Below are 23,756 nucleotides of genomic sequence, written 5' to 3' on the forward strand. Positions count from 1 at the left end.
CAAGATCTCATTTTTTTAAAAAGATTATTTATTTGAGAGAGAGCGAGCACAAGTCAGGGAAGCAGCAGAGGGAGAGGGAGAAGCAGACACCCTGCTGAGCAGGGAGACTGACCCCGGGCTCAATCCCAGGCTCCCAGGATCATGGCCTGAGCTGAAGGCAGGCACTTAACCGCCTGACCCACCCAGGCACCCCAATCTCATTCTTTTTGATGGCTGCGTAATATTCCATTGTACATACATGCCGTCTTAATCCATTCATCAGTCAGTGGACATTTGGGCTCTCTCCATAGTTTGGCGATTGTTGATAATGCTGCTATAAACATTGGGGTGCGTGTGCCCCTTCAAATCTGTATTTTTGTATCCTTTGGTTAAATACACAGTAGTGTGATTGCTGGGTCATAGGATAGTTCTATTTTTAACTTTTTGAGGAGCCTCATGGGGAAAATGGGAAGTCTCCAGGAACCATGCTCCTGTGTCCACCCCTCTTTGCAAGGGGACTGTCCTGGTGTCTGGGTCCCAGAAAAGCGCAGAAGGGGTGGCTTACAAACAATAGAAGCTTTACTTCCCAGAGCTCTAGAGGCTGGAAGTCCAAGATCAAGGCGTCTACAGAATTGGTATCGGGAGAGCCGGCTTCCTCGTTCACAGACGGCCACCTTTCGGTGGGTCCTCCCATGACGGAAGGGGCAAGTGAGCTCTCTGGGGTCCCTTTTACAAGAGCAGCGGTGTGAGGTCTCCCCCCCGCAGGACCTGAGCGCCTCCCAAAGGTCCCACCACCAAACACCGTCACATCGCGCATTAGGTTCAGTATATGAGTTTGGGGGGGACACAAGCGCACCCTCCGCAAGGGCAACCTAGCTGTGCTTCCCATCCAGAGACGGTTGGAGTCTGTCTCTCCAGCCTCTCGCGTCCTGGCCGGGCTCGTGACTTGTTCTCGTCAGTATGATGTGGCAGGAGATGACGTGGTGTGAGTTCTGTGGACAACGTCAAGGGGTCTGGCCCTGGGGCCCCCTTCGTTTCTGATCTTGTGCTCCTGGAGCCGGAGGCTGCGCTGCTGTGAAGCAGCACGGTGGGGTGTGAGCGAGCCACGTGAGCGGGGATGCCCCCCCCAGCCTGCAGCACGTGGGGGAGTCCGGGAAAGAGCAGCCCAGGGTCCACCCGGGTTGGCGAGCCACCAAGTCAAGAGAAACGATAAATCGTTGTTTTTTTACCATGAAGTTTTGGGGTGGATTTTTACATCGCAGCAGATAAGAAACCACAGCAGATGGTGATCTTTCAGTGGATTATGAAATCAATTTTCTGGGGGCAAAGACAGCATACAAAATAGAAGGCAGCAGAATAGAACATGTAACAGTGCGTGTGGGACACAGAGTTCCAATCATCTGCTGCCATGTAAGAAAGCACCCCAAAAGTTCACGAGAAAAACCAACCAACGTACCGTGCTGGGACGTCGGGGATGGCAAGTTTGGACAGGGCACAGGGCAGCGGCTCATTTCTGTTTCCAGTGGAGCCTCGGCCGGGCTGGCTCAGATGCTTGGCCGTATGTCTGAGGCCTTGGTTCTCACTGTTGGGGGAGATTCTCGCTCTTTCTCCCTGGCCTGTCTTTGGGGACCGGGATGTCCAGTGTGGCTCCCTCACTTATGAGCTGGGCACATACAACGGGATGGGAGGAACCTCTGGGGTCTCACCGTCCACGGCCCCTCCATGCGGCTCGCTTGGGCTCCCTTACAGCAAGGTGGTTGGTCTCCGGGTGGTTGGACTTCCTACTTGGGGGCTGGTTTCTGTAAGGCTTCTGATGGCCTCACTTCAGTGGCCCCTGAGCGTCACCTTTGCACGATCCCGTGGTCAGCCACGCCGGTGAGGCCGGCCCAGGCTTAAGGGGAGGGCTTAGACTCCACCTCCAGATGGGAGTTGTCACAAAGGACCTGTGGTCCATCATAACGGGGGACACCCTTCACCAAGTCTAACACATCACTGCTTCCAGGACCCATCCTGCCTTCACATGTATCAACCCAGGCGCCCCTTCCCCAATATTATTTTTTATTTTTTTATTTTTTTTTTAAGATTTTATTTATTTATTCATGAGAGACAGAGAGAGAGAGAGAGGCAGAGGGAGAAGCAGGCTCCCAAGGAGCAGGGAGCCCGATGCGGGACTCGATCCCAGGACGCTGGGATCATGACCTGAGCCGAAGGCAGACGCTTAACCATCTGAGCCACCCAGGCGCCCCCCAATATTATTTTTTAAAGCAAGTCCCAGGCACTGTATTATTTCATCCATAAATCCCGGGGAATACAGTCGTACCACGTGCCCTTTGTGTTGTAATCCCAGCAATCCACTTGGCTGGCAATAAGTACTGCTAAAATTCTCATTGCCCTTAAAGAGATGCCAGTAGGTAAATCCTAAGACTGACTGATGAGCCAGGAGCCCACACTAAGCACACGTTACGTAGGAGGAAGGCAGGAGGGGAGGAGTGGGAACAAGGACAGCGGCCGCTGCTGTTCTTCTTGAAATGATGAGCCTGCTGTTACTTTGCTCAAAACATTAAAGGGGCGCCTGGGTGGCTCAGTCGTTGGGCGTCTGCCTTCGGCTCAGGTCATGATCCCGGGGTCCTGGGATCGAGCCCCGCATCGGGATCCCTGCTCGGCGGGGAGCCTGCTTCTCCCTCTCCCTCTGCCTGCCGCTCCCCCTGCTTGTGCTCTCTCTCAAATTAATAAGTAAAATCTTAAAAAAAAAAAAAATTAAAAAAGAGGGGCACCTGGCTGGCTCCATCAGTGGAGCATGCGACTCGTCCATCTTGGGGGTTGTGAATTCAAGCCCCACGTTGGGTGTAGAGATTGCTTAAAATCTTAAAAAAATAAAAATTAAAAATTAAAAAGAAAATCGGGTGATGGACAACTGACGACTCAAATATCTTCGGCCCTATAGGTTGTGTAATGTCACAATTCCTCGGTGACACTGCTTTTGTTTAATTAAAAAAATTTCAAATTAATTTACATTACTTTTATCTTAATTAAACATTATAAAAATTGCTTTTGTATAATTTTAGGAGAGCATTCTGGGCCGTGGAGCGGAAGCCAGGAAGCCCCGGCTGGTGGCTGCCCCTCATCGCGAGCAGAGAACCGTGTTCTGTTGGCTTCCTCGGAAGAGGGCCGGTGAGACCCGTTTAAAGTATTCAAGATGAGCCCCACCTTGGCCCGGCCTCGGGACAGCGGCCACGTGGGGGCAGTCCGGGTGCCCTCGCACAGCTCCATCTGCATGGTGCGTCCCGAAACCCGTCCGGGGGGGCCCCCACGTGCCTGCATGTGTGAGCAGCGGCTCTACGGGACGCAGGCCTCCCGCAGCCTCCCGCACCCCGGCACAGCCGGCATCCGGGGCGGGCCCTGGGCGCCCAGGCGGGCGCTGCTTCCTCCCACCAGCGGGCGGGACCGTTAGCTGGGGCGTCAGGGTCTCCCCTGCACGTCCAAGTGGATGCCCAGAGCAGGTCCTCCACAATAACCTCCAGGTGGTTATTGAAATTGCTTTTTTTTTTAAATTAATTAATTATTTTTTAAAAGATTTTATTTATTTATTTGACAGAGGGAGACACAGTGAGAGAGGAGCACAGGCAGGGGGAGTGGAGGGGGGAGAGGCAGGCTTCCCGCCGAGCGGGGAGCCCGATGCGGGGCTCGATCCCAGAACGCTGGGATCATGACCTGAGCCGAAGGCAGGCGCTTAACGACTGAGCCACCCAGGCGCCCCGAAATTGCTTTTAAATAGAGCAGAGACACCCTCCCCACTTCACCACCATCAATTTGTGGCGGGGCGGTGCTCGGCACGCTCAAGTTCAAAGATCAACCACGAGTAAACCCGTCTGCACGCAGAGGTCCCTTGATTATCTTACAGTCCTCCGCTCTCTCCCCGGCCAGTCTCTGAGCTACTCCCTCCCCGAATCTCCGCTCACCCTGCCCTTTGTGTGACCAGTCCTGTTCCCTGGGAGGGTGGGGCCCGTCCTCCCCACCCTGATGTCACCAGAAGAAATGTATGGGGTGAGGCAGGCTGACCAGCGGCCCCCCGGCAGATACCTCTCTGTCCAGACCTCGGGAACCTGTGAATGGGGCTTCATTTGGAAAAGGGGACTTTGTAGATGCAACTACGCAAGGGAGCTGGAGGTAGCCACAGGAGCTGGAGAACCCGTCCACGTACACAGGACGGAGGCAGCACACAGCCAGGAGCAAAACCCAAGCCCACAGTTACCTTCAGAACCCCCGACGCTAGACATGAACGAGGAGCTTAGGAGCAGCGGTGGGAGGAGTCCTTAGTGGGAGCGCGCGGGGCGGCGGGAGGACGGGGAGCCCAGGGACATCTGTGTGGGAGGCGCAGACCCGAGCCGGGCAGCCCGCGCCTTCTCGGAGCAGCAGAACCTCCCAGACGTCTGCTTGCTGCTCTCTTTCTCAACTGACGTTTGTCTTTCAGGCATAAATGGAATCACCAAATCTTTTAAATAAAACACCTGCACCTTAATGAATCTGTGACGAGTTGGGTTTCTAGAAATGCCCAAGGCTTGCCTGGCTGTGGTCCGGGACAATGGAATGTGCAGTTTAAAAAGCAAGGGGGCTCTGCACTGTTCCAGATCTCACACTTAACGTTAAGAAGTAGGAAATGCAGAAAATAAGGCTTCCCCTGAGCTCGGTAAGCTCAGCCGCACAGGTTCGACACAGGAAGACGCGAGAGAACCCAGCTGTGCGCTGGGGGAGACGGAGACGGGCCGGGCTGGGCCGGAGACGGGCCAGACTCACCCACAGAAGGAAAACACGCTCGTCCAGAGCGGGAGCGGTCAGCCCTGGTGGCGCAGGCAGAGCGGGACGGTGAACACCAAGCCTCGGTCTTTGCAGGGCCCACCCCACGGGCCACAGTGGGTGGTGTCAGCCACTGGGCTCAGCGCCCACCCCCCCTGGAGACCCCCAAATGGGGTCCCGGAGTTGGCTAGCCCTCCGAGCTCTTGCGTGAGAGCTGGGGCGGCGGCCATGCGTGAGCCACCCCCCAGGGAATCCACTTCCAGCCCTGCAGGCGGGTGGGCCCCGCCCGAGCCGGCGCACCTGCCCCCTCCCCTCTGTCCGCTGCAGGAGGCGCCCCCCACCCCGGTTCCCAGGGGCCGAGAGAAGTGGAGGGACGCAGCCCTGGGCACCTCTCGTGAGGGCATGAGGAGAGCAGCAGGAGAGTAAAGCCCACACGGAGGACGGCCCGGGGACGAGCAACAGTGCTGAACACACGCATAGGCCCACGCACACGCTGCCCCCGCCTCCTCTGGGCCCTGGAGGGGCCGGTGAGACCGTGAGATGGAGTCGCTGCGCCTTCGGAACCGAGGGCACAGACACCCGGTCCTCCTGTGGCTGGCACCGCATCCTGCACCTCGGGGCTGTTTGGGTCTCCGAGCTGCTCTGCACGCTAGATGCCCGGGGCCCGCACGGGGGAGCACGGAGTCGGCGAAGAAGGGCAGCTGGTTCTCAGTATCCTTTATTGGCAGTGGAAAATGCTTCAGGACTGTATTGAAAGACAGCAATAAATAATACTGTGATAAAAACAGTTCAAAAGTAGACTGTACATACTTTGTTACATAATCAGGAAGTTCACAAAAGATTAATAGAAAAACAGGACGGTAACAGTGAATTGTACAAGTAAATTAAAAGCAGAAACCAAATGTAAAGACATGCCGTTTCTATCTATGTCTCAGCTGCATAATAAATAATGCACCATGATCTGAACACATTTCTTGCTGGCTTTTTAATGTGCCAAGTAGAAAGTAAGAGTTACATTTGCTACTTATACAATCCAAAACGGCTATCTCATCAAAATCTAAAAATGTACGACTAGGTCCATTCTTTAAACATGTTTACAAACAAATGTAAAAAGATGATTTACATAAGAACAGTAAGGCCTTTGTTAGAGTTGCACGACATTATTTCCGGGGGGGGAGGGGGGCGGGGGGGCGCAGTGCTTCCTGATTGGTCCTCTAAGAGTTCTCGCCAGCGAGCTCCGCACCAGGAGGACGCCCAGGCCCCCCCGCCCAGGGCCCCCCCTGGCTCTCAGGGTCCTCAGCTCGCGGCTTCAGCCAGTCGCTAAACACGAGCTGCCCGAGCCCACCGGGACGAGCCTATGAAGAGTTCACCGGTCCTAGGAGATTTTCATAGTCTTTCCAGTCCAAATTTTCAGAAGCTGATATTTAACACCAGATATTTTTAAGCTGTTCACGCTATGGAATAAAGCATTTCTTGCTAGAAAAAGTATAGTTAAGGTCAGTCATTAAAATACAACAACAGTTGCTTGAAATGAAGTCTGCTTATTTCAAAATGATTGTTGTAGAGCTAGGTTTTGTTTGATAACACACGCTGTGTCATGATTTTACAAATACGGTAAAATCCTTCTCTCTGTCAGGGTTTATTAATAACAAATTAAGTAATGATAATTACAATAAATGCACAATTTACAAAAGCCCTATATTTGTTCATAGGATTTATACATACAAGCATTACAGTACATTCATTTGAAAGACTAAATTAGATATAAGAACACGAGTTGATTTGAAAGGATATTTATAGCCTGGATATACATGAAAAAGTAAGTAACTATATAAATGAAGTCATAAGTTTACATAAATATAAGAAACATTAAGTTCTAAAATATTTTCTCTATAGTATTCATGAATTTTTCGCTAATTAAAAACTCTGTAATAAAATATCTCAGGGTCCATATAACAAGTATTAACAGATTAAAGATTCCGTTGCATTTTAAAATGTAGTCTTTGTGGGATTCGAAGTGGTGCATAATCATCTGTAGAAGTAGTGCGGGTAAACTGGAAAAGAAAAACAAACAAAAGAATCAGTCTTAAGCCACCTGAACAGTGACTTCCCGGCCCGGGCAGGCCCCAGCACACCTCCCCTCCCGCCCTGTGCTTCAGCCCCTCTGAGAAGCCAGAGAAAGCATCAAGCATTTTGCTTATCAATGACTGACTTCATTTTGGCCTTTGATTGATTTCATTTTGGCCTATGTCCAAAAGTAACCAATTTTTAAAAAGGATGGAAAAAACAAGTATTATTTTTTTTTTTAAGATTTTATTTCTAAGTAATCTCTACAGCCAACGTAGGGCTGGAACTCAGGAGCCCGAGATCAGAGCTGCCTGTTCCACCGACTGAGCCCGCAGGGAGCCCCCAGCAACCACATATTCTGGCTGAGACAGGAAAACACTGAGAGCAAAGAGAGCTCCCCCAGGGCCCTCGGAGCAGGGAGAAGAGGGCCAGGCTCGCAGGCCTGCACCCGATATCTCAATCCACAAACTCAGCCCCTCTTGTGCTAATGCACTTGGTTTTTGTTTTGGGTTTTTTTTTAGACCAACCCCTTAGGGCGCCTGGGTGGCACACTCGGTGGAGCGTCTGACTCCTGGTTTTGGCTCGGGTCGTGATCTCAGGGTCGTGGGATCGAGCTCAGCATCGGGCTCCAGGCTCAGCGCAGAGTCAGCTTGAGAGTCCCGCTCTCTGCCCTCCCCCACCGCTCACGCGTGCTTGTGCATGTGCTCTCGCTCTCCCGCAAATAAGTATCTTGGAAGAAACCCCAATCTCCCAACTGAGGGGCTATCAGTGTCACACGGTGGTTACGGTCTCATGAAACTTAATACTTCGGGGCCTGATTCATTCAAGACCGCGTCTGTAAAAGCAGGCCGGCCAGCAGCAGTGGCCCGGGCGTCCCACCAGGTGCACGCAGACGCAGAGGCCGTGACCCGCTGGGGACAGTCAGCTAAGAGCCAGGTGACGCTCTCGTGCGCTCTCCTGCCTCCCCCCCGCCCCCACAAGACAGTAGCAGACGTGGGAGCCAGCATCTTTGTGTTTAAGGAATGGAAAGAATGGAAATACATTTCTTCCCTTAGGAATCAGTGACACACTAGCCTCTCCAGGTTAAGCGTGAGCATCCAGAACACCAAAGTCCCCTCCACGGGCGCCGAGGGCTTGTGCGCGTGCGTCCGGCCAGCTTCCCGAGCTCGCGGGGCCGGCTCTCCCGGCTACTCACCTACAGGGGGCGTCAGCAGGAGTAAGTCCTGACTGTGGCCGAATCCAGCCTCTGCGGTCCTGACACGCCACCTGCTCCGACGACCACGACGGGAGGCGTGCAAACACAGCATGCAGTTAGTCTCAGCGCCGCGCGGCCGCTCGAGCGCACACACGCACATTCACGCCCACAGCAGCGCCCACGGAGGGGAACTGAGTCACCGAGTGGGCTTGTCCCCAACCCCCCGAGCAGCCCGGGGTCCGTGGGGCAGCAGGTGACGGGAAGGCAATTCCTCCACACACATCTGCACTGGCAACAATCATGAACACAGTGACTGTTTCTCCCGAAAGCCTCCAGACTTACAGACTTTTCTGGACTTTTTGCAGCCCAGCAGCAATGTGAGCGTTACCAGCCCGCTAAAGGGAGTCGGGTGCCCGTCCCGCTGCCCACCCCCCTCCCCCGTCTGTCTGAGAAGGACGGCCTTACCCTCCCGGCAGCGGGTGCGGGACGATGACCGAGCCACGGAAGCCCAGGCCCAGCCTCCCTTCCAGCCGCCAACAGCGCGCACCACAGATGCTTTTGTTCTATCAAGAAACCGCCCGGGGGGCTCACTGGGTTTTTCCAGCCCTGGAGCAGCTGTGGGCTGCTCCCAACTACAAGCCCTGTCTCCCCACAGGCTGCCGGTACCCTGCCCCGGGGCCAGAGAGCACGTGGAGAGCGCGGGAGGCCTGTGGCTGCCCCCAGCCGCCAGAAGACCCGCTGGGCCGGGTTTCCGCCTCCGCCTCCGCCTCCGTTAGCAACGGGGTAAGAGCTCACCTTCCACGGGCTACGCTCCCTATGCCTTTTTCCACGGTTATGTTTCATTTACCTGAACTGTAATCCAAATGCCGCTGTTAACATTTACAATAAGGAAAAGGCGACTTGTGAAATGAAGCTGAGGAGACCAGGACCGCAGGCCGATTGCCCAAGAAGTCGAAGACTTAAGTTACAGCTAGAATCCACAGAAATTACCTACAGGCTTCTTGAAGGAAAATGCTATTCTTTTCCAAAAAGTTGGGTTTTTCCCTCATTAAGCATAATATTGAAGTCTGGCGAAGAGATGCAGTTTTTTAAATAAAAACACTGCCTGATAAGCTGCCCTCACTCAAAGCTCAGCAAGGCTTTATAGAAATTACTTTTCTCTGGTTTGTACGTGGGCAGCGAGAGCAGAACTCACAACCGAGGTTCAGGCAGAGCTTAGGCAGGAAAATGGTAAAAACCACACCGGACAACTTCCCTACAGCCCGTCTACCCACGTCCACCGAGAGTGAGCGTGCGGCCGCCCGTCACAGGCCTACGACGCAGGGCCCCCGCGGCCAACACACACAGCACTCGCGACGCGCCGGACACTTGCCAACAGCTTCCCGCAAAGGACTCGCCGCCACAAGCCATCAGTGAGGAAGACACTCGTGCGACAACCACTCTACAGATGGGGACACTGAGGCACAGTGCTCAAGGTCATGCGCCTCCTGCACGGCAGAGCCAGATTCCAGCCCAGGCAGTGTGGCCCTCCATCCTGTCACTGAGTGGGACACGGTCAGAGCGGAGAGGTCCCTCCGCAGACCTTGGCCAACTCTTCACTAGCGGTGGTCTCGAAGCAGAGGGACCGTCCAGGGATAACTGCACCCTGATCTGACACCAGGACCCTACAACTGGCGCCCTCGACAAGACCAGCCCTGCCCCGTGAGCACATCCGGGCTCCCCTTCTTCCTCTTCCCCGTCCTCTTACAACGGAACGACACGGACAAGAGAGAGCAAGGACGAAGGTGGGAACTGTGCCGATTACCACGGACCCAGTCACTCCTCCAGCGCGGAGAGAAGTCCTAGGGGTAAAGGACGTGGTCTGAAAGCCCCTGTGCTGCTCTCCGAGGGCAGAGCCCTCGAGGGCCACACGAACACATCTCTGCAAGTGTGGACGTCGGTCCAACGCTCTGAGGACACACACGCTGCTTAGCTTTATTAGTTGGAAGAATATGCTAATGTTCAACCAGATAACTTAAAATATCTGTATCATTGTTAAACTTTTCTACACAGATGTTAGGATTAATTTTACAGCATGTAAACCTGGGCATGCAACAGCACCCACACGCTTGTTACGTATTAAAGAGGTCATCGTGACCCTTATTAACGTTCCAGCCAAAAAGCTGCTCGTGCTGCCGACAGGTGGCCGGGGGAGCACAGTGCATCACGTACCGTCCAGCTGCATCTTCTTTGGCTGCATAGAGGGGGAGGACAGAGAGGAAGTGACCCGGAAGTTTGCGGGGAGAGTCTCTGCTGACCCAGCAGCTAAGCCACGAACGTCCTTTGGTCTAAACTTTTTCCTCCAAGAAGGTGCCCTCCTAAAGCTTTTATCATCGTCCTGGTAAATTAAAGAACAGAAAACAAGACTGATTTTAAAATACAGGACAAAATACACAGTAAAGTTACCAACCCTTTAAAATGTCCTTGTCCCTGCATTTTTTTTCACATGTATCTAACCCCATTCTTTTTTTTTTTTTTTAAAGATTTTATGTATTTGAGAGAGAGAGAATGAGAGAGAGAGAACACATGAGAGGGGATAGGGTCAGAGGACGAAGCAGACTCCCTGCCGAGCAGGGAGCCCGATGCGGGACTCGATCCAGGGACTCCAGGATCATGACCTGAGCCGAAGGCAGTCGCTTAACCAACTGAGCCACCCAGGCGCCCTATCTAACCCCATTCTTTTTTGATTTTTTTAATTTATCTGACAGAGAAAAAGAGAGAGCGCACAAGCAGGGGGAGCGGCAGGTAGAGGGAGAGGGAGAAGCAGACTCCCCCACTGAACAGAGAGCCTGACTCGGGGCTCAATCCCAGGACCCCGGGATCATGACCTAAGCCGAAGGCAGACGCTTCACCGACTGAGCCCCCCAGGTGCCCCTCTGACCCCATTCTTGATAACCATCAGACTCCCTGCCCAGACTGGGAACTTCTCAGAGTAAAAGGAGACAGGGCCACCCTCATGCTGGGACCAGCTGGGCACAAATCAGGACAATCCTGGGCCACCTGGGTGTGCTCGGTCTGCCACCATGTGTCGCTTCTTATCCTGCAGAAATCACCTTCTTGCTATGTAAGATACTGCATTTTTGTCTTCAAAACAGTCTTCAGGCTGGGACAGGCCAGCGATGCCCGTCAGGTGTCCTGTTCCTGCCACACTCAAGTGTTCGCACGGCGACGGAGACGGTAACACGTCACGGTGCGAGAGGACACGAGTCATGGTTTCGAATGAGGAGAAATGAATGTGTCCTGTGTTTTTAAATAAACTTCTGAAACATTCTGCCAGAGCACAGGGGGTCCTGGATGGGACTGAGGTATCCAGTTGTCCCAAAACACAACTTACAGACTATGCCTCGGCCGCAACCAATGCTTTATGATGCGAAAAACATTTTTGAAGGATATCAAAAGTTAAATAGCAGAAATTAAAAAAAAAAACCTCCCCATCTTAGTGAAAATATTGCTTTCTTAATAGCTCATTTGTTAATAAATTAAGAGCAAAGCTTAACTTGTAAAGTAAAATTGTCTCCACATTTGGAAGAGTTATCCAGACTACACGGCTCCTACAAATATATTAATTTACTTTATTTATTTACTTACTTATTTTTAAAGATTTTACTTTTAGGTAATCTCTATATCCGACGTGGGGCCCAAACCACAACCCTGAGATCAAGAGTCACACACTCTACCAAGCTGAGCCAGGCTGGTGCCCCCAAATGTAACAATTTACATTTAATGCAAGTTTAAAAATCATTAGGCTGAAAACTTACTTCATCAAACCTTCTGTCAGTCCCCATGACCAAAAGGTTGTTAAACTCTCTTTCCAAGACAGCACGAGCCTGAAATCATAACAAAACAACCCCCCTTAGTGATACGCTAAGGATGTTAGCATATCACAGTTATTTTTAAACCAAGACTTAAACAAACAAACAATAACTCAAGGGATGAATGCCGTGAACATCACAGGGTACTTTAAGTCAGGGGTTTTAATGGGGAATGCATTCGCGGGCTTTGGGCGGTGGGACCCGTGAGCTCTTGGGACATTACGTAACAAGTGTGCCGTGGGGGCCGCTGCTGGTGGGGAGCTTGAGGGTACTGGCAGAAGATATACATGTTCTGTAGAAGAATAAAAACATTCCTGATTCTCCAATGAGCCCATGAGTCAAAAAGAAGGACACAGGGAAATGAGAAACAGAACTCCTGAGACCTGCGTGCGGCACACTTTCGTAAGAGCGTCTCTCTCTCTCTCCCCTCTGCTGCTCTACAAGCACCCGGTGTGGACGCAGGACTCCTGCGTGCAGGACAGGCAGACACGAGGAGGAGCTAACAAGCACTGTGGGCTCTGAGCCGCCGCATCATGTTTGAGGCAGGGGAAGAGAGGACTGGCTGGCTGGGGGTTTGGTTACGCTCTCTCTGCCTCCACTCAGATGCGGAGCGCAGCGCCGGTAGGAGGGCGGGGTGCGGGCGTGGCCGGCATCACCTGCGTGTTCTGTGTCGGGATCTGCAGCAGGAGCGCCAGGGCGTTGGCATCGAAGGTCTCATCTAAGGCCATCAGCGCGCCGTGAACGCCGCTCTCGATGAGATTGTTGGCGTATTCTTTAAGGCCGATCGATAGGATCCAGCGAATCACTCGATCATTGCTCCAAACTAGCACATCTGCAGACGAGTGAAAACAATGCTCAGAGTGGCTGCAGGAAGCTCGTTTCACTGCGTTCGCCCCATAACACAGGATAAAGATCCACCCGCAGGCCCCGAGCCTCCAGTTCCCGACACAAGCCGCAAGCCGCATGGGCCCCGGGGGCGCTGCCAGGTGGGCAGACGGCCTCGGCTGCACTCGCACACTGCCGTCCTGGCCCTTGGCTTGTCCAATGGAGACCGTCCTACTGGAACTCACCCTTCGAGTAAACCCTGGAGCAAGGAAGTTATTACACACACCGAGTTTCTAGAGAATAGAAAGCGACGGGGCCCAGGCTTCGGAAACCAAAAGGACACACCAAGAACCTGAACGCCCACCAGGTACGAATGTGCACCGCCTACAGACTTCAGGCCTTCCGAAATACTCTCCTCCCATCAGAGGCATTGGCCCTGGAGCCGGGCACCTTGTGATTCAACGCAAACCCCTCACTTACAATCTCAAAGACTTTCCTGTTGTCACACTTTAAAAATACAGAAATTGGAAGATATTCTCCAGCGTATTAGAGACTTGGGGGAAGATCTTGTATTTATGCAAAGTAATAAATTATTAAATTTGCTCTAGTAGAGATCTAAAAATAGCCACCCTGTAAAAGTACATCCAGATGATCACCAGTTATTTTCAGAGGCAGCTTTTGTCAACTCTGAAAAGATTTAAGATGGAAATACAAAACAAATGGAACAGATTTACGTATCTCATTTCCCACCTCCTTTTCTAGATAAAAGGACAGATACACACACACACACACACACACACACAGCCATAAAATATATAGAGATCATTACTATATTTATATGTGTGTATAGAACATGTATTACAAATGTTAGCTTATGGTTTTTCTTGTGATTCACACTAACTCAATCATGGCTAGACTATCCTTCTAATGGACCATCTCCCCAACCATATTTTTATCTTTAATTTCTGTCTTAATAAAGACAAGAGATGAAAAACAGCACTTAAAGGACTGTGGTTGTAAGGATTACATAAATTAACCAATATGCTTAGCGTTGGTCAATAGGTCTCATCTGCTATTACCATTCTTAGTGATTTCTTTGTACTGAAAATTTGGGGAGATTTTACTTGGAGCTTAATCGTTAACGTCTTATTTCAAAGCAAACTACTATACCTGCTCACTGAGAGGTGTCCTGGGTGGGTGGCTCCCCAGCAGAGAAGAGCATCTGCTGTCTCCTGGCTGAGCACCCTTGTCCCCTTACACCCCCGGCCTATTTTCTATCTGAAATACCTCTGCCTGCCCCCTGACGCCAAGAAGAGGCTCCCACCCTGTCTTCAGGGCCCAAATGCCATGTTAACCCCGCGCTGCTCCCTCAGCCACGGGAGCAGAACCACACTGTTCTATTCCGGGCCCCTCAAGGACAGACAGGGCAGTATTTTCCAGACTTCCACCAAGCAGCACACGGTGGGGGCCTGTTCACCTCTAGCTCTGTTGCTATCTAGCGCTGTGTAGCAGCATTTCTGAACAAAAAAGGACATGTGTCGTCACAAGGGGAAATGTCTGAGGTCACAGGAAAAATGCTTACCTTGAGACCCCGACCTTACAGACTGACGTCAGCACAAGGAAATGGGCACAGAGGAGGGTCTTTAGAGGCACACAGTTCATCCCTCCCTCCTCTGTAATGATGCCAGACTAGTTTTCTCCACTTAAAGCCTTTCCTGATTTTTGTTTATTTTATTTATTTTTAATTTCTTTTTAAAATTTTGTTTTTAAGTAATCCCTACACCCAATGTGGGGCTTGAACCTATGATCCTGAGATCAAGAGTCGCAAGCTCCACCAACAGAGCCAGCTGGGCACCCCTTGTGATCTTTTTAACTTATTTTTAATTTTTTTCCTTCCAGTTTTATTTTTTAATAGGCAGTCATTGAACTGTTAGCACTGTGGGAAGCAGAAATATGCTGCATCCATTACACATAATGTACTAGCCTTTTATTTCATTCTGGCTTTCTTCTCTTTTTCTCTCCAGTTCTTTTCGGTCATAATTTAACCTCCGCAGGCACATAATTCCACACTGGAAACTGTTTCTATTACAAAAAAAAAAAAAGTTAGCCGTGGCAACAGTGCAAACTCCCTGAGCTAACTGGTCAGGACCATCCTGTGGGACGCACCTGTGGAAACTGTCGACCATCTTCAGCTGCCCGCGCAGGTCCTTCTTGGTCAGGTGGTCCAGCATGCGCGCGTCCACCAGGCACTCCATGAAGTAGCTGCGGTACTGCGCCAGGCCCAGGCTGGGCAGCCACTCATTGCCAATCCACTCGTGGTTCATGTCCCCGTAGGCGAGGGTCTGGTTGCAATAATTAAGCACATCAGTTCAGAAGAAAAGCCATGGAAGAGGTCACAAGGGTCATTTAAATAATTTTTAAACTGGATCTTTCAATCTGTTACATATTCTCAAAGGCTAAACTAATAACATTGTTTTTTATAATTTCAAAATAATTGGATCTATTTACTCTTAAATTGTTAGTAACATTTTCTACAAAGGGAATTATACCATGAACAGTCTATTACTTATGCTATTGAATTTAACATATTTACCAAAGCACAATAAAACTGGCTACACATTGTCTCTCTGAGCTAGTTTTCATGTATAATGATACAACCACAAAGAACGATCACGGCTCATGAACAAGTTTGAAGGATCAATCCAAGTCTACTCAGTAAAAATATCTCTGGCTGGCTTTCATTTTATTTTTAACATTTTGTTTTCTGTATTTCCTTAATAAAACACGTTAATTTCAAAATCAGGTTTAAAAAAGTGAATTAAAACACAAATTGAAAGGAGATGAACACGGTAAGACTGAGAGGAGAGACGGTCAGGAGACCTCCCACCCCCCCACCCCCATTGTTTGGTAACGGACTGAGCAGCTGAGCCAAACAACTGGCTTGCATGGACAGAGAAGCCCGGAAGCAGTAGCCTCAACTAACCCAATGGATGTGAGAGAGCACTTCACCCAAAAGCAGCGCACACGGAATATTCTCCAACACAGACAAAGCTCCATGTATGCAAAGAGACTAAAATCATGCCAAATATATCTCCTCTGACCTCAAGAAAATTAAATTAGAACTCCATAATAAAAGACATCTAGAAAACTCCCAAATATTTGGAATTAGCATACTTCCAAATAACCCATGTGTCAAAAGAAGAAATCACAGGGAAATGGGAAAATATTTTGAACTAAATGAAAATGAACATGCAAGGGACACCTGGCTGGCTCAGTCAGTGGAGCATGTGACTTGATCTCGGGGTTGTGAGATCAAGCCCCACACATTGGGTGTAAAGATTACTTAAAAATAAAATCTTCAAAAAAAAAAGAAGAAAGAAAGTGCACACACAATCACGAATTGTGGGACACGGCTTGAGCAGTGTCTTGAAGGAAATTTACAGTATTAAGTACTTATAAATGAAAAAAGGTTATAAATCAATAAAGTAAGGTTCTACCTTTAAAAACTTGAAAAAGAAGAACAAATGAAATCCACAGCAAGCAGAAGGAAGGAAATAAAAGCAGAAATCAGTGAAACAGAAACAAAAAAAATGACAGAAAATAAAATGATGAAAGTAAAACCTGGACCTTCATAAACATCACTGAAATTGACGGGCCCCTACCCAGAAAGAAGAAAGTTAAATCACCAACATCAAGAATTAAAGAGGGGGCATCAGTACAGACCCTACAGGCACTGAAAGGGTAATATGGGAAAACTGTGGACAGCTGTAAGCAACCTGGACAAAACGGGCAAATTTCATGAAAGACATAATCTATGAGAGCCACTCAGTAAGAAACAGGTAACCCGTACCTGAACTTGAATCTGTAGCTATAAACCACACAAGCACAAACACACATGATGCACATACACTCAATCTCTACTCTAAATGCCTTCACTGGTGAACTCTACCAAACATTTATGAAAAAATTACCAATTCTACAGAAACTATTACAGAAAAGTGAAGAAGAAATATCTAACTCATTCTACAAGAGCAGCATTGTCCTGACACCAAAACTGGACACATTTCAAGAAAACTATAGACCAATAAATATCCCTCATAGACACAGAAGCAAATTTTCCTTAACAAAGTATTAGCAAATCAAATTAGTAATAAATTAAAAGAATAAGATATTAGGACAAGTGGGGTTTACCCCAGGAACATAGGTGGGGTCAATATTTGAATGTCCATAATAGCCAAACTGTGGAAAGAGCCGAGATGCCCTTCAACAGATGAATGGATAAAGAAGATGTGGTCCATAGATACAATGGACTACTACTCAGCCATCAGAAAGGATGAATACCCAACTTTTGCACCAACATGGATGGGACTGGAGGAGATTATGCTAAGCGAAATAAGTCAAGCAGAGAAAGGCAATTATCATATGGTTTCACTTATCTGTGGAACATAAGGAATAGCATGGAGGACATTAGGAGAAGGAAGGGAAAAATGAAGGGGGGAAATTGGAGGGGGAGACGAACCATGAGAGACTATGGACTCCAAGAAAAAAACTGAGGGTTTTATTTATTTATTTATTTATTTATTTATTTTTAAGATTTTATTTATTTATTTCAGAGAGAGAGAATGAGAGAGAGCACATGAGAGGGGGGAGGGGCAGACGGAGAAGCAGACTCCCCGCCGAGCAGGGAGCCCGATGCAGGACTCGATCCCAGGACTCCAGGATCATGACCCGAGCCGAAGGCGGCCGCTTAACCAACTGAGCCACCCAGGCGCCCCTAAAAAAACTGAGGGTTTTAGAGGGGAGGGGGGTAGGGGGATGGGTCAGCCCGGTGATGGGTATTAAGGAGGGCACGTCCTGCATGGAGCACTGGGTGTTACACGAAAACAATGAATCATGTAACATGACATCAAAAACTAATGATGTACTGTATGGTGACTAACATAACATAATAAAATTAAAAAAAAAAAAAAGAAAATCAGAGAAATTCACTGTATCAAAGGACTAAAATGAAAAACCAGAGATGTGGGAAAGGTGTGTGACCAAATCATTACTCATTCATTGAAATCTTAGCAACCTAGGCACAGACAACAACGGCCTCAACCTGATAAAGGGCTTCTACAAAAAATGCAGATCTGACAGCACACTTAGTGGTAAAAGACTGCATGCATTTTCCCTACACTCAGGAACAAAGTTCAGGGTATCTGCTCCCACCACTTTCATTCAGCACTGTACTAGAACTCTCAGCCACGGTGACAAGGCAAGAAAGAGAAATTAAAGCATGAGTTGGAAAAGAAAGAAAACTGTCTTTATTTGTAGATCACTTGATTATCAGTATTAGAAAACAAATACAGAGCAGCTATCTGAACTAAAGTGAGTTTAACAAAGTTGCAGGATGTAATAAGATCAATATATAAAAGTGACCTGTATTTCTAAATACTAGAAATGAGCTGGAAATGGACATTTTAAAAATACCATTTATAATGTCATCAAAACGGATGAAACCCTTTGGGATAAATCTAACAGAATATGTGCCAGATTTGTGCCATGAAAAAGAAATCAATACATTACAAGTACATGCATACACATCCAAACAAAGGTACCGGATGTTCTTCAGTCCAAGAAGGCTAAGTTACAGTCACAGGAATTCTGTAGTTGCCTTACAGAATCCTTGGAAATAGTAACTCTCAACTACCACGATGTTCTGGCTTGAAAATACCACCTCTAATCTATTATTTACACCAAACAAGCTAGAAGAAATGACTCAAATTTCAACAAGAATGCTCAAATTCAATAGAAAAAAACTGTTTCACTACTTTCTCTGAACAACCATGAGTGAGAAAAGCAGCAAACATTTTTGGAAAATTGTCACAATGTCATGTTTTCTCATTCTTTCAAACCTCACTCTCAATATCACACACCTGACACTTAGAGTGTGAATATCCATCACTGCTTTCTTGCCTCTGTTTATGTATTCTTAATTGGACAGAAAATGCAAAGAAATTTCTAAACAGACAATTCCATGGGAGCAGAGCCCTCCTTAATGTTGTTTACTCATTACGTACTCCAGTCCCACTTCTTAAGTGGTCCATAACATGAGCTCCCGGGGGAGCCAGTCTCAAAGCCAGGAGACCCACACCTCCTGGGCTGCCATCACAGCCTTCTGAAAAAGCACAGGACAGGGATCCCTCTTGGTCAGAGAACACCTGGGCTGCGAGAAACTGCCACTGCACAGGCTCTATTGTTTCCAGCACTGACATGATCACAAATACAATTCTGTAAAATGGGAGGGATGATGGCAGGTGTCAAGAGCAGGCAGCTCGGTTTGCACAGACAGCACACTGATGTTACTTGCTAAGTGAATGCATCGATGACTTGACCACACCTTGTTATTTTCTTGCCCTGAATGCCCAAGGGCATCTCAAACTCGCCCTTGGTGTTAGAGCCGGTGACTACGTAATAGCACGTGGAAGGCGCACTGTCCGACTTCTGCCCTTCATTCTCCTCCCATCGAGAAGAGGGATGGAGCAGAAACCGTCCTTGCTTACGCTGAAGGCCGATGCTGGCTAATTCTGGTGTCATTGGCATGGCTCATCCTTGTTTATGTTTCCACTGCAAAGAGCAAACGTTCAGCTGGTTTACCTTATAAGTCACGCCCCGATATAGGGAATCTCATAGCGGGGTGCTGCCAAAGTTCTCCTTCTTAATGTAAAACACTGATGTTTAAGCAATCATGAAATGCACCCTTTTTAATTCACTGATAGTCATTATTGGCCCTGTAAAGGGATATCTGAGCGGGCTAAATGATTAATGAGGATATTTATCTGGAGTAGTGGCACAGAGTGCCTAAATCAAAGGACTGGAGAGGGAGCTCATGGAATATTATAGGCACTCTCCTCTTTTGCTTTTTAAAAAAGTGGTAACATCGGTTTGATTTTAGGAGTACAAATAGAGGAAAACAGTGGTCTCAACCATCAACTGGAAATGAGAAAAATTCAGATTTAAGATTAGTTTGATTTTCTTCAGCTGTACCATGATCCTTCTGAGATCCTTGAACATGATGCCATTAGTAAGAGCCTCGGGAAGAACCTCCTGGCCGCGCCCTTGTAGCCTCCGATCTGGCGCTAAAACAGAACAGCAAGTCAGGCAGCAATGGGGCTAGAAGCACACGTAGGGAACCACTGCTTTTCATCAAGCTGTCTCAAATCAAGGCTGCGAAACAGTCGTGACAGAGCTTTTTGTGAGCTGAAGAGCCAGGAAGCTGAAAATTCGAACGTACGTTTTGCAAGGAGAGGCTTGATTTCTGAGAATCCCACCAGTGAGAAAGCCTCTCGACCAACACAGCAGCAGGGCACCACTTAGTAACCCCTGATACGCAGACAGGCGGGGACAGTCCCCGTGCCAACTCTCGTGCTGGGTATGTACCCAGGAGCTGCCAGCGCCACGGCACACCGTGCGACAGCCGTGGGGCTGAACGAAGTGATCTCTGTCACACAGAGTTCACCACCACGGTGCCACGTGAGAAAGGTTCAAAATTGTCCATGAGACGTACTCTTTAATCCTATGCTTCACTCTGACTAACGCTTTAAGTCATCAATGATATTCTGCACAAATTAAGATGTTAAAAATGTCAAGAAAAGTCAATTACAAGCTTTCATACTCCAGCTCTTTTGCTGCGGTACATAGAGTGAAGAGTATATTATAGAGAGTCTCCAACCTGAGCCCAGCTTCCCTCCTCATCCTCCTGGTGTTACGAGGTTAGGAATGCAAAAGAACATAACTATTAGTATTGGTGAGCTTAGTGATGCAAGCAAATTAACATTGTAGGGAAGGTGCAGAGTGACTTGAGTGAAAAAGTTAAAAAAAAAACACAAAAAACAAAGACCAAAGCATCATGCAAAACTCATGCAAAACCAACAATTCCAATTTCTCATGCAAAGAGCCAATTTCCCATGGCAAGCATGTCCATATAAGGAGAAAACTAGGGCCAGAACATGAAGACTGACCGCCAAACTGACGTCTCTCCTTAAAGGAGATAGAAATTAAATCTATTCTAAATAGAGCGAGTCTACCAATTTTAAGGTCCTGAAAAAAAAATCTAAAATAGAATTCCATTTCACACGTTTAACTAATACCTAATGGAAATACTTATCGGAACAATTTAATGTGAAATGACATTTTTGCTTCCCAAGGGAAAGCCGAGAATCGTGCCGTTCGTAGGTGGGGAGCACTGGGGGAGGTGGGCTCGGGGCTGCGACTGACCGTTTGTGACGTGGCTGTGAGCGTTTCCATCTCTTCATGCGTTAACCAGACATTTCCTGTGGTCTAGGGTGACCCCAGTGACCAACCACATCCAGGGCAAGGGAAGCAGTAACAAAGAGGAAAGGTGGCAGATACGTAAGCCTCAGGCACATAAAAGGAGCAGGTGGAGGCAAAGGCCATTCTTCTCACCTTTTCATTTTAGATGCCCGTATGGAAAATGACAGAACATTAAAACAAGCTCACCCCCTTCATAAAGAATAACCACACCATACGAATACTGTGCTGTCACTAACCCAAGAACAGCCCATAATTCCTAGCGCTTCATTTGCCATGCTTACCACCTGAGGTATGTAAAATATAAAAACAACACATTTTGTACTTCTGAAAATTGTGAGTGATTCTCAACTAAGTCTTACTCGATACATTTATAGTCTTACCCGAACAGAGCACAACAAAGAGCACAGTCCCCAGGTCTAGCTTTGGACTGTGGGACAACAGTCCCCAGCAGGTGCTCTGAGGTGACTGGGCCACGCGGACGGGACAACCTTGTCTGGGGAAACCCAAGAGGCAGGGCACAGGGCTGAGTGCGTCCAACAGAATGGCCAGTGACTTCAAGGAGCCAAAATCCTGGCCCCACTGAAGCGCCACCACGGACCTGAGGCCCATCAAGGCGCCGTGCCGGCCGCCAGGCCCCTCCGGGAGCGGGCGCACCCCGTCTCACGGTGCAGTTCCCTGCTTGGGGAGGCTCGCCGTGCCTGTCGCTGACTCCGTCCAGGAGCAGCAGCCTTCACTGGACAGTTCATAAAGACTTTGGGAAAACCACCCTACACCTTCATTTCTAGAAAGGTCACTTTAACTGGAACAACCGGGCAATGGGGACCTGGTCAGATGCTGTGACAGAACATTCCCAGCACAGAGCTCCCTGGGCCGCAGGTAAGAGCACAGACTGATGGTTCATTCCAACTCCTCCCCTAAGAAACAAAGTAAAACAAGCCAGCTGGCAGCCCCTTTCTGGGTAGAGGGGCCGCAAGCCCCGAATTGGGCCCTAACCTGCTGCTCGGAGCAGTACGTCTGTGAGGCTCTTCGGTCTCTTCATCGGGTTTTCCCTCAGAGCAGATCAAGAGCAGAGCGGGGACTAAGCCAACGTAAAGAACCCGCACTCTACAGACCAGGGGTTGGCCTGTTTTGTCTCCCAGGAACCATCCAGGTTTGCATTAGGGTACTGCCGCCCACTCCATGAGGGGGACCCTCCGTAAGGACGGTCGCGGTCCTCCCACGTGGAGCAGAACCTCATGAGCACAGACAAGTCTCGGCGTGCACCTGCAAATTCACAGGCTGCTTCGAGCTCAGAGCCCCCAGGGCCTCTGGCTCCCGGAACGGGCCCAACACGTCCCTCAGTAGAACACTGGTCACAGTGCAAGTGGGGAATCGAAGCTTTCTCCCCTTCACTTTCGGTCAATTCATATTAAATCAGAGATAGTTACTTTTCTACACTTTTAAAAACTTGTATTTCTATATCACAAAGCCACTGCAGCCAAGCGGTTGTGAGAACATTCAGGAAAGGATCTGTGAACCACCCAACCGTCACCAATTAAAAGTTGTCATGTTTCTGAATGCTAAACCTTTAAGTTGGAACACTGGTATGTTTGTAAGAACCGCAGAGGCAACAGAAACAGCAGGTACACTCTTTCTGCAGACACGTACCGTTCTTGAAGTAGGAGGGGCTGACGGACTTGTCAGGGACATGATTTCCTGAATCGCCAGCCTCAGCTTCAGCCTGTGCAGAGGGTTGCTGATGCCGATCTCACGCTGGATCTCCGTGTCCGACAGGGCCGACATGATGGCCCCACTTTTCACATTGGCGCGGCAAGCGGCCACGTACCAGGCGGGCATCCCAACCCACAGCTGGAGACAAGAAGCGTTAAGGCCAGAAGGTTATGCACAGCGCACGGATGGATGAACACACTCACATATGGAACATACTCCACCCAGGAGGAAAAGAAAGATATACCTCTAGCCAAACAACAACGGTCGGTCCATCCCACTGTGCAAAAGGCAAACCTTGTCTCCGGGCTTCCTCGAGCAATTCATGCCTACAAATAACAAGAGATTCAGCATGAAAGACCCACCAGCGCATGCGTATATAAAACAAGCTGAACAGAGCTATTCTCTTTACACATTTCTAAAAGTATCCTCGAGTCATCTCCTGGCAGAGACTTATTGCTAACATTAACAATCCCAGCAGTCTTCATGTCCAAGGAAGGAGAGTCAAGGGACTATCTGAATAACGAGGAAAACTGGGTAGGAGAGGAAGCTGCAGCCGGGGAGAGCGAAGAAGCTTCTGTGAGGGCCTCAAGGGTTCCGCATGGACAACAACATCACAGAGTTTCGCACCAGGAATGGTCTGATGTGGCCAGTAAGTCATGGGCCGGGTGCTGGCTGCTTCCAGTCTACAGTGCTATTTAGGTTCATCAGGTACTTAAAAGTTAAGATGCTACGTCATCCTGTGGTTTCATCCCCAGGCTTCATACCCAGAAAATTTAAATCCCAACCATGCATATCAGCGCACACAGGGCAGACCGTGAGACTCAGATGTCGTCAGGAGCCGACACCCACAGGGTGGCAAGCAGGAAGCATCGGAAATATTCTGTAGGCCTGGCTCTAAGACCCCCCAAACCATGACTTTACCTTATTAGCATCTTTAAAAAGGACTGTCTACTGACAACGTAGTTATGTAAGGGGCAACACAACAATCTTTATGAATCTTATCTTACTTTTTTGTGTTG

General features: G+C 49.0%; 1 protein-coding gene across 1 annotated transcript in view; it reads right to left on the reverse strand.

Annotated features, from left to right (window-relative positions):
* Window positions 1–5,475: 5,475 nt before the first annotated feature.
* The window catches only part of PPFIA1 (PPFI scaffold protein A1), a 61,239-nt gene continuing 42,958 nt past the window's right edge, over window positions 5,476–23,756 (reverse strand). The window contains exons 15-25 of the mRNA XM_081798462.1: window positions 22,982–23,063; window positions 22,675–22,875; window positions 20,971–21,033; window positions 20,426–20,452; window positions 14,878–15,053; window positions 14,696–14,793; window positions 12,543–12,718; window positions 11,833–11,901; window positions 10,247–10,412; window positions 8,036–8,106; window positions 5,476–6,827 (exon numbers count right to left, since the gene is read on the reverse strand). Coding sequence (XP_081654588.1) covers window positions 8,048–8,106; window positions 10,247–10,412; window positions 11,833–11,901; window positions 12,543–12,718; window positions 14,696–14,793; window positions 14,878–15,053; window positions 20,426–20,452; window positions 20,971–21,033; window positions 22,675–22,875; window positions 22,982–23,063 — 1,117 coding nt within the window. The 3' untranslated portion in view covers window positions 5,476–6,827; window positions 8,036–8,047. The remainder of the gene's footprint in view (window positions 6,828–8,035; window positions 8,107–10,246; window positions 10,413–11,832; window positions 11,902–12,542; window positions 12,719–14,695; window positions 14,794–14,877; window positions 15,054–20,425; window positions 20,453–20,970; window positions 21,034–22,674; window positions 22,876–22,981; window positions 23,064–23,756) is intronic.

Source organism: Leptonychotes weddellii, chromosome 11, assembly GCF_054177405.1.
Source record: "Leptonychotes weddellii isolate Sample4059 chromosome 11, ASM5417740v2, whole genome shotgun sequence".
Taxonomy (NCBI): Eukaryota; Metazoa; Chordata; class Mammalia; order Carnivora; family Phocidae; genus Leptonychotes; species Leptonychotes weddellii.